This window comes from Merops nubicus, unplaced genomic scaffold (genome assembly GCF_000691845.1).
Source record: "Merops nubicus isolate BGI_N331 unplaced genomic scaffold, ASM69184v1 scaffold5084, whole genome shotgun sequence".
NCBI lineage: Eukaryota > Metazoa > Chordata > Aves > Coraciiformes > Meropidae > Merops > Merops nubicus.
This window is the reverse complement of record NW_008602120.1, coordinates 7363-17775: the sequence shown is the minus strand read 5'-3', so window position 1 is coordinate 17775 and position 10413 is coordinate 7363. Positions and strand designations below refer to the sequence as shown.

The 10413-nt window shown below is 39.8% G+C and overlaps 1 protein-coding gene across 1 annotated transcript in view; it reads left to right on the top strand.

Annotated features, from left to right (window-relative positions):
- Positions 1 to 10413, top strand: part of ARMC8 (armadillo repeat containing 8) — a gene marked incomplete at both ends in the record, with an annotated part of 41432 nt that overhangs the window by 23965 nt on the left and 7054 nt on the right. Inside the window, 4 exons of the mRNA XM_008938223.1 lie at positions 991 to 1066; positions 1155 to 1245; positions 4844 to 4904; positions 8817 to 9017. Of these exons, the coding sequence (XP_008936471.1) occupies positions 991 to 1066; positions 1155 to 1245; positions 4844 to 4904; positions 8817 to 9017 (429 nt within the window). The remainder of the gene's footprint in view (positions 1 to 990; positions 1067 to 1154; positions 1246 to 4843; positions 4905 to 8816; positions 9018 to 10413) is intronic.

The following is a 10413-nucleotide window of genomic DNA, read 5'->3' as shown; positions in this document are numbered from 1 at the left end:
GCAGGAAGATCAGTCTTTAAATGAGAATTTCAAGTGAAGGGAAATTTGGTGCTCTGATCCAGGGACTTGTTAATCTCTTGTGTGGTTCTTTTTGTTTGGTTTGGGTTTTTTTTGGGGGGGGTTTGGTGATGGTTCCTCTCCCTCCCCTGCTCAAATAAATCCAGTAGGATGTATGTGATGTGGTCTTCAATAATATATTGGTGAGACTGATAAACTTCTGGGTTTTATCTTTCTGTGCTAACTACTTTTCACTGTGACCAGGCCACATTTGCTCTTTCTCCCATTAGCTGAACATTTTTACCCAGCCTCATAATTGTGAGGTGAATTTTCCAAGCTATGCTTGGCTTCAAACCTTTTCTAAATGGCTTTGAACCTTCCTTAGTTATTTCAAAGAGCTGCTTTAAAATAAACCAAAGCAAGGTAAAGTTTTCAAGTTGCTTTTTCACCAACAAGATGCATCTAGCATTTCATTTAATGATGTTCTCCAGAGGGACCTGGACAGGTACACTTGCTTTGAGATTAGTGTAGAATCAACAGTGGATGTTTCTCTTTGGACATTCTATTAAATTCACTTTGAAAGGCTTCTGAAATCTAAACATCAACAGTGTGTATTTCTGGTTTTTTTACATACTTATGAGTCCTGGAAAGCAGTACTACTATTGGTATGATACTTCCATTTTTTTGTTGGTTTTTTTTGCACGTTTGTGAGGCATCACAAATAGGATCAGTATTTATGACTGTCTAGTTCCCATGATTTTCCTTGTTTTTTTTCACAAATAGTTCACAACACATCCTATAGAAAGATAAGTCCCACAAGGGAGATGATGAGAGTCAAGCTGTGAGGTCGATGTTTCCATCTGCCTTTTATTCATCATCTGCATTTCTGGCTGATTTTACAGAATTATTTTCTAGAAGCCTATACCTCAGTATAGACCAATTTTGCTTTTAAGATTTCCATTTATACTTCATATGTATTATGTTTTTACACAGGTTCGAATGCAAGCATTGAAATGTTTCTCAGTCCTTGCCTTTGAAAACCCACAGGTATCAATGACTCTTGTAAATGGTATGTATAGTGCTGCTGCTGCTTTTTTGGTGCTGGTTTTATTGACTGGCTGAACTGGAATGACATGGAGCTCTCTTGTTGCTTGCAGTGTCAGTGGATGGAGAATCATTACCACAGATTTTTGTGAAGATGTTACAAAGGGACAAGCCTATTGAAATGCAGCTCACATCAGCCAAATGGTAATTTTCATCAGTCATTGGAGCTAAATAGTATGCCATTTAATTCTTTCTTTTTAACAGTTCCCTTTTTGCTTGTTGCAAAGTAATATGTGATCTAAAATCTTAGGAATAATCATGGATTATTAGATCTTTGCATTACCTAAATCCCTGAAGCATTGGTCCTCACCTAATAATCCTTACAGCACAACTTTTGCTCTTTGCTGCACATAAACAGTAAAAAATGTTGCTGAGCAGCAGTTCTGTCAGAAACACATATTCAGACATGAATTTGCATCAGCTGAACTGCAGTTTTCACAAGTAGCTTGGATTTTATGAGGATTTTTACTTTGAATAGGCTGTGGTCACTCGTGCCAAGTAGAATACAGGAATAGCATCATGTAGTACAAGTTGGTGTCCTTGTGGCACCACTTTTCAGAGGTGGCATGTTGAGAGCTGTGTGCACTAGGATGATGAGAGAGCAGAGCTAGTCCCTCTTCCCAACTGTCTTTTATTAACATAGGTTATGCTTTAAGCTTCATATGCTCATACAACAGAATAAACATTATTAATTTTGTAGTTCAAATAAAACTTTCCCTTCTGGTGTGGGCACATTTCTGTCTTCATATTCTCATAATGACTTTCTACCCTGTGAGAAAATGTGACCAATTTCCACAACAGCAACACTGGGGTTATGCTCACTGTCTAAGCTGGGAATTGCCTCCCCTTTCCTTTTGCTGTATGGATAATAAGGCATTATTTATTTTGGGAGGTTAAAGAGAGAAAATTATCCATTACTATAAGCTATTAAAATGAAACTGAATTCAAGAGTTTGGTCACCAGTGTATTGTTTGATTATTCTTATAGATTTTGACCTCTTAATTTTGGCTTGGATCTGTTAGTTCTCTGATCCAGTTCACCACACAATTCCACTGGCACTTGTCTCAGTGCAAGGTCTTGAGATTTCTGGGTGAGGAACAAGTGGGATAGGCAGGATGTGGTAAATTGTCTGGTAAACAGGCCATGTAGGTAAATTGTCTTTTTTACTATGGGCAGTTTATGATGACTTAACCCATTCATGAATGCAATCACAAAGATGTGTATGTGTGTGTGGGAGTTGTCTCAGGTAATCCCACTCCACGTGGGAGGTCCATCTGGGGACCTTCCATGCTCCCTTTTAACCCCAACTGGTCTGTGCAGTCTGGTTTTACTGGTTTTGGTAGGAGGCTCTCAGTGAAAAAGGCAAGTTAAATGATCTGCATTGTAGGAGTCTCAGTTGGTTTTTTATGTGTTTCTTGGCAAAGAATTGTTTCAAAGAATAGAGAGAATTAAGTATTAATATTTCCTTTTTTACTGATCTCAAGATACAGGCAGTTGATAAGTTGTGAAAGGGAGGTTGGAGTTCAAAGAATTGTTCTGGCTGTGGACCATCTCCTTGTTCTGGGGTGAATGTTCCCAGGTCTTTTGGTGTTCTTTACTGATTTGCTTCAGATAGGTAGGAGCTGGGTAGAGAATCCCATCCTTTGCTGTTGCTTTACAGTGCTAAGGCTCAAGTGGATCTTTGAAAGCATAGACAAAAATTACATGGTGAAAAGCAAAAAAGGAAATTGCAAGAAAATGGAAGGCAAACCAGCATCTTGAGTTTCATACTGGGTTTCTAATTCATCCACAGGCAGTCATCCTTCTTAGTAGGGCACTCAGGGCCTCAGTTTCACAACAGTCCTGGGGGCTTGCAAGGTCCTGCTGGCTTTTCTTCTATAAATCCATTCCCTACTAGATTCCCTCTGACTCAAACTGTCTCTTTTCTTTTCATCTAATGGAGGTAGTAAGTGAAATTGTCACAGGTTCTCTTTTTTTTTCTGCTTCTAAATTAGGCTTCACTTCTGCCTTGCCAGCTTTGACCAATTAATATGCAATTACTCTCTGGTTTATTAGTAGTGTCATTAGAATGCATATCTAGAAGGGTTTTTTTATGCATTTGTGAAGCCTTCTGTTGAATTTGTCTGAATCCAGACTGGCATACAAGGCTACCTTGAGAAGCCTCCTTTGTTTTTCAGCAGTTGAAGTAGACCTGGAAGACCCAAGTTAATAGTTCTTGACTGAAGTGGAGTAAAGTTCCTTCACTTGAGCAGCAGAGTTGGCACAGAGGGAAGGGTAGTAAGCCTCCTGGGAGAGTGATTTGCAGCTACAAGTAGAGCAGCAACCTTTGCTACTAAAATTGCTGGATTTGCTGCCAGCTGAGCCATGCCTGTTTTATCTGAAGTAAAAATACTTTCACTTATTTCATGTTTGAGGTAGAGCTACTTTGTCTGGCAAATAGGGTCTAGCTGGACCAAATGGCAACTGCAAGGCTGTTGTTTTCCTCCTCATGAAAAGAAGAGGGAATACTCTGAGTATTTTCTGCTGTCAAGCTGCAAGGCTTGGAGAGTAAAAGTTTATGAAATATCTCTATGCTAACAGTCAAGTCTTTTATCTGCTGAGAAATAATACATAAAAAGACTTCTGATTGTAAATTTTTAGTTATGTCTGTCCCTGTTAGATGTTTGGAACATGATCAGTGATACCTTCTAAGAGATTGTCTCTAGGCAGTGGGAAAGGTTCAGGAATGCAGTGAACCACAGTATGGTTTCAGTATGTTAGCATCTCACTGCTCCTTAGCTATCAGTTGTAATTCACCCTACACAGACTTTTGACCTGCCCAGTTTTAAGTTGAAATGTGTGTGGTTTAAGTCACTGTACCAAAATCAGTTATTTTTTCATCCTGAGCTGTGGAATAATAAAAGCCAGTTACAATGGCTTAGTTCAAAAGCTGGAACAAAAGATACTTGACTGTTCCTGCCCTCAATGCAGAGGAGTTATCCTCCAGCTGCATCCCCCTTCCTTGTAGCAGAGGAGATGAAAGCTATAAATCAAGTCGTGTGAGACACTTTTATTGGTGGGTGAGCTGCTTCACGTTTCTGGTAGCTTGGAGCACGTGTGCAGGGAAATTAGCAAAGCAAACGATGCATTTTTCTGATGTTGTGTCAACATTGTGGTTTGAGACCTTGGACTTGTCATGTCCACTGACTTGTTGTCTGGTAAAGATCAAAAGCTGGTTTGGTTCAGTGTCAGAGTCTCAGTTGGGTTCACCATGAGGAAGGATGTGCTTGTTCCAGCAGAGTGTTGCTGTGCCTGTGAACAAGCATTACAACAATACCACATTTCCTGGGCTAATGCAGAGCTTGAATGGCTTCTAAGCTGTCTGACTACCAACACTCTATTGATTCTCCTGATTGTTTTCAGTGCTGGCTTATGCTCTGTGCTAGCAAAGGACAGGTTTGTGTATATTGCTCCTTTATCTTAGCATAAGTTGTTAATTTTGAGGCTTTGGGGTTTTTTTGTTAGTGAAAGGGATTTTTAGATCAATTGAGTTTGATGGTTAGACCTTTCTTGACCAGTGTGTGGTGTATGTATTGACTGGTGCTCCAGCAAGATGTTCTGTATTAAAAATCTGCTTCAAAGTGTGCCCAAGACCAATAAGCACAAATGTACTTAAATTTTACTAGTACAGTTGGTTGTTCTGCCATGTCTTAATTTCCTACAAACCACTGATAGGTGAACATGTTTTGTTCTGTTGTTACAGCCTTACTTCCATGTGCAGAGCTGGAGCAATAAGGACAGATGATTCCTGCATCGTTCTTAAGGTGAGCAGGCCAAAAGTTTTCAATTTTAAATGTTTTTCTTAAGGCTATCTTGTTTTTATTTCTTTCCTAGAAAAAGCAGCACAAAACCTGTTACACTGAAGATTTCAAAGCAACAAGTTCTCATGTTTTATTTCTTCTCAATTAGTTCCCTAGTTTCTCTTCCTGTCTTCATTTATAGTGACATTTTTAAGAAGCCTTAAACACAGAAACAGACTCAAATGTCCATATCCAGGAATAAATATCCCAGAGTTTGACACACATGCATCCTTTCAGTAGCCATTTGTAAGTAACATGGAGACATCACTGCCACCTTAGTCTCTGTGTATGATCAGGGCACTGGTTTGTCTTTCAGTAGCTCTTTTCACAAGGCTGTACTCAGCACACTTGCACAGTCTCTACATGGAGTCTGTCAGGAGCAGGGTTCACAATGTTTTTGTATATTTATCTGCTTCATACTTTGGCTAGGGAAATCTGTTCCCAAAAATACCTTGTCATGCTGAAATGCTGGATTTGATTTTTATCCTGTGTGTGACTTTATAAGGAAATTCAGTGAGCAAAACTTGATCAAACACCATAGGAATGTAATCTCTTTTTAATAGTCACTCTTCTATAGCTAGTCAAAAGGGGAAAAAGAGGTGTTGATGAGCAAGCCTGTCAGTCAGAGATCAGGTGATACTAACACTGTTTCTCCATAAGATATTGAAATATTAGTGTAGTACTGCAATAAGAAAACATTTGCTTTCTTTCATAATTACTGTAGCAGTCTGACAGACTCCAAAGGTTTTAAGATGTTTTTAGCATACTTCATTCCAAAGAATAACAAATAGTTCAGACTTAAGGAAATGCAGTTTAAATGTCTGAAAAAGTAGATATTTTTTTTTTTATCCTCCATGTGTAGCCCTGTACTGAGATTGAGAAGATCACATGTGCTTTTGGAATGAGTCTAGCAAGTGAGGGGTCTGATCAGCAAAGCAGTCATTGTCAGGATTTGGTGGTGTGAGATCTGAGACCCAGTAACTTTTTACAGGAGTTCTTTGGCTGTGAAGGCCCCTCTGTGGTGTTCAGATCCTCTTGTGAACAGACAACTGTGAAGTGTATGTGTAACCAGGGAGCTGCTGAGCAGTATCTTCTGGCTGTGCTCTTGTGCAAACCCCTGATGGCTCCTGCAAGCTTACATTTGAGACTGGAAAATTATCACCAGAGTATCAAGAGCTGTCCCTGTAGTCCTGCTCCTTGGTAATGCTGGGCAGGAGTAGGCTGTATGTAGACACTGCAGTCAGAAAGTCCATACTCCCAACTTATTGCACTCCTGCAAACCTCATTCTGCTTTTGAAAATCTCTTCCATTCAGCAATCCCTCCTTGTCTTCTGAACACCAAGCTATGTCCTGGTCAGGACATGCAGGTTCCAGCACTGTTCTCCTCTGGGGAGAAGGAACAGGAGACTCTCTCTAGCACTGTGGGCAAAGGCAGGTTATTGCTAACAGGCCGTGTGGAGCTCCACGTGCTGTGCCACGTGGGCTGGATGGAGAACTGGAGTCCTCTCAAACCATTACAGACTGATTTGCTTAGCAGCCAAGAGCAATAGGAGCACTTTCTCATGGAAGCTGCTTCAGCACAAATAAACCTTTTTGAGCTGTGGACTAGAATTTCTTGTACTACTTGAGCCTAGGTGAAAGAGTGGGGAGAGAAGGAAGGCACAGAACCTGGCCTGCTTGTGCAGACAACTCCAGGAATGTCTTCAAGGTCATTCCAGGAGCTCACAGCTTTCAGCTTACACAGCCTCAGCTTGTGGTAAATGCAGTTATAAATTGTTTGACCTCTGAAGTAAAACAAAAGAATGCCCCATTTAGTCTCCAGACAGTATTGAAAAGAACTTTGACCCTTTGCTTCCAAACTTCCTTAATTTGGAGGACAGTCAGGGACGTGTGTTTCCAAAATTGCTTGGATTTATTTTCATTGCCTGGTTTGAATAGTGGATTGGCCTGTAACACATGAAAAAGTAAAATTATTTGGGGTAGGGAAGAGGCTGATAAATATTGGATTTAACTGGAAGAGAAATTATTTCTCCGGAATCCTAATAAAGTGATGATTTGTCCAGATAAACTGACACATCCCAGAAATACCATGTGGATTAAGTTTTCCATCTTTACAGTCCATTTTCAAGCTTTTATCAGCTTTTATCAGAAAATATCAGGTGTGCTTTTTTGGCTCTTCACCTTACAGCACTAGTACAGTCCCCTGCTCCTCTGACTTCTGTTGTACTGACCTGTAGGTCTGATGGAACAGTTAAAATGTCTTCAGAATTCTTGATTTTTGGTTTAGTTTTAAACATATGGTATTGCTAAAAGTTGAAAAGTAGGAGATTTGTGTTTCTTGGGTGCTTGCAGCCAGGGACTTAACAATGTCTAGCCATTGAATTCCAAGAAATAGCTCATTCCAGGCCATCTGACCTTGGAAAGAATTGGGAAATACATTATCTTTGTGATTCCACTTCTTTTCTTTCTTACTCAACCTGAATGTAGTTTTTTTTGAGAGCTTATGTTCATTTTATTTATGTTAATGTCAGTTTTTAATGTACCTTATGCCAGCTTGGTAATTGAAACTGATGACACTTAATCATTATGGTGGAGTTCTGAATTCTACAGATTTAAAAGTATGGTTATTATTAAATGCCTGAAGGCTTTTAAAGCAAACTTTGAACAAACTTGCAGAGGTCCTAGAAATCTCATTTTTGGAATGAGGTGGTATCTGAGGCCTGCTTAAGTTTACCAATCCTTGGCAGCTGACTTCTTTTTTTAAAGAGTTCTGGCAAACCTCCTAAGGGAACAGTAGATCCTTTAGGTGTGTCTGTGCTATTAGAACCAGTTTTCAACTGTTCAGGATAAAAGTCTTATCTGATGTTACTTACAGTAACCTATGCAAAAAGGAGGTGCTTTGGCTTGCTAGATTAGGTGCAAGATTTCCAACTGAAGTGGCAATCCTTGTGGTTACATTTACCTTTTTAATAAATGGAGGCATGTCCTGTAACTCTGCTTCCTCACCTGTGGAACAGAGACAAGAGATTTATCCAGTCAAACATATGAACAATCAATGGATAAACATTATTTCAAGCACCCAAAACATAACTGAGAAACATTTCCTACTAGTGTGACTCTGAGCCAATGGTTACACAAGCAAAAAATACTATTCCTCATCCATTTTCATATTTCTGTTTGAGACTTGAGTGAACAGTCCCAACCACTGGAGAATTCCTCTTTCCAGAGTTAAGTGCTTTTCCCTGAGCTTGAGGTAAACAAAGATTTGATTATTTTTAACATTTAAAGTAGAGAAATGACAGAAATGTTGCCAGTGTAACCAAGGCAGGAGGGTATATCAGGAGAAGGCAGAGTGGACCTGGATTCCAAGTGGACTTCACTTCTGGTTAACCAAATATACTGCTTAGGAGTAGTCCTCCCTTCCCTGCTACTCCTAGCAGCCCATGTAGGTCAAGGAAACCCTGAGATTATTTTTTCCTGTATTGTCCTTAGTCAATCCTAGATTGCAGAAGGGCAGGAGGGGTCAAGTACTTCATGAGGGCACCTTGGGGACTTTTGGTGCTTGTGTGTGGTAAGAATAAACCTGTGCAAATAGGAACTTTGCATTCACGTGGACGAGCTCTGGCTGCGTGAGAAGCTGGTTGAAAGTGGCCTGCTGTGTACTTAGTAATGCCTGAACAATTTCTCTGTGTATCTTTAAAACCCACTTTACTACTTTTAAACCACTCAAGTCTTTTTATCAGAAGGTACTGATCCAAAGAGTATTGTTAAGAATTGCTTTAGGGTAGTTGGATTTTTTTGGTGAGCTTCTTGATGAACGCAGCTGCACTGAACAGCGGTGGGGTTTTTATTTCCCTTTATTTTTAAACTTTTCAGACTCTGCCATGTTTGGTTCGAATGTGCAGTAAGGAAAGACTGCTGGAGGAGAGGGTGGAGGGAGCAGAGACACTGGCCTACCTGATAGAAACAGACGTGGAGCTCCAGAGGATCGCCAGCATTACCGACCACCTCATCGTCATGCTTGCTGAATACTTCAAGTATCCCAGCTCAGTGAGTGCCATCACTGATATCAAAAGGGTATGTTTCCTTACCCAGGCCTGAAGCTTGGAAAAATGTGCAAAACCAATGGGCTCAGGGTATTTTTTTTTTGTTTTAATTCTATATAAACCTTATGCCTGAGTTCCCAAAAAGGTGACGAGACGATTCCTAACGTGTATACCCCCCAAGTCTTTGTTAGCTTGCTGCTTTTTCTGGAGCCTGTGTTGTCAAAACTGAAATTGTTGTGTGTTTCTGGACTCCCCATCTTGTAAGCAGGGTGCTGCCTTTCTTCTGTGTGAAAGACAGAGATGGGCTATGGGTAGTTTAATAAAACTTCCCCATACAAGTTTCATTCCATCTTCCAGAGGTAGCAATGAAGTACCAGACTGAGGCATCTGTTATGCTTCTCCTTTACAGAATTTAAAAGACTCACCTTCAGGAACCAGAACATATCAGCTTCATAAGAGATAGTAATCCATGTGATGAGATACTGATTTCAGTTTTTAGGTCAGGTTTGTGAGAAGTGTTCAAAGTTCAGAGACAGTTCTGTTCAAGCAGAAAACCACCTGGATGTCATGTAGCATTTCATATTATGAATTACTTGCATTTGCAAGAAGTTGGATAAACAAAGACCAGATACACCTTGGAGACTTAGTTTCATAGGTGTGGTGCTAGGAGTTCTCATCCATGAGCTTCTCTTAACAGATTTGCATGCACTTTTCAAAGCACTAGTGGATCAATCAGCTTCAGAAGCAAGATTGTGTTTGCTGTTCTGCATAGGGAAGGACCAGTTGCCTAGTTTCTTCTCCTCTTACTGGTCTTTAGAGGGAAAAATCAAATAAAATGGGTTACAGGGCATTGGTTTTTCTCTGGAACTAAACCAAGTCGACTCAGTTCTCAGACTCTTATGAAATGGGACTGAGAGCTGCCTTGAATTATCTGTAAAAATGCAAATTTATATTTTAATGTTTTTCTATTTAAACTAAATAAGCAGAAGGAAGTTGAGCAGCTGACTTGGGGGGTAATGGATGTTGGCTGTAGCATCTTAAAATATGATTAGGTTCCAAATGTGAGCGGGGCAATTATAAATATTATGACATTACTCTGAGTGTTCAGAAAGTCTGTAGTAACAGTCAGCTGGGAAGCCAGGGTACTTACTTTGTAAAGAGTGCTTTGAATTACACCCTGTAAGGTAAAAACTACATGAGTGAGAACTCTGCCAAACAGATTACTTGTCTGTGCTAAATATTTTAAGCAATGATATAATACATTCTGCTCTAATGTGGCTGCACCAGGGAGAATTACTCATACAGCTTAATTTTTGACAGTTCTTTTATTTCAGTACTTTGCTGCTTAGTACTAGCATTTTTCTGGCATTTTGTGCAGACTTTAAATATTACATCATTTTGAGGACTGTCAAAGTCATAGAGTTAGT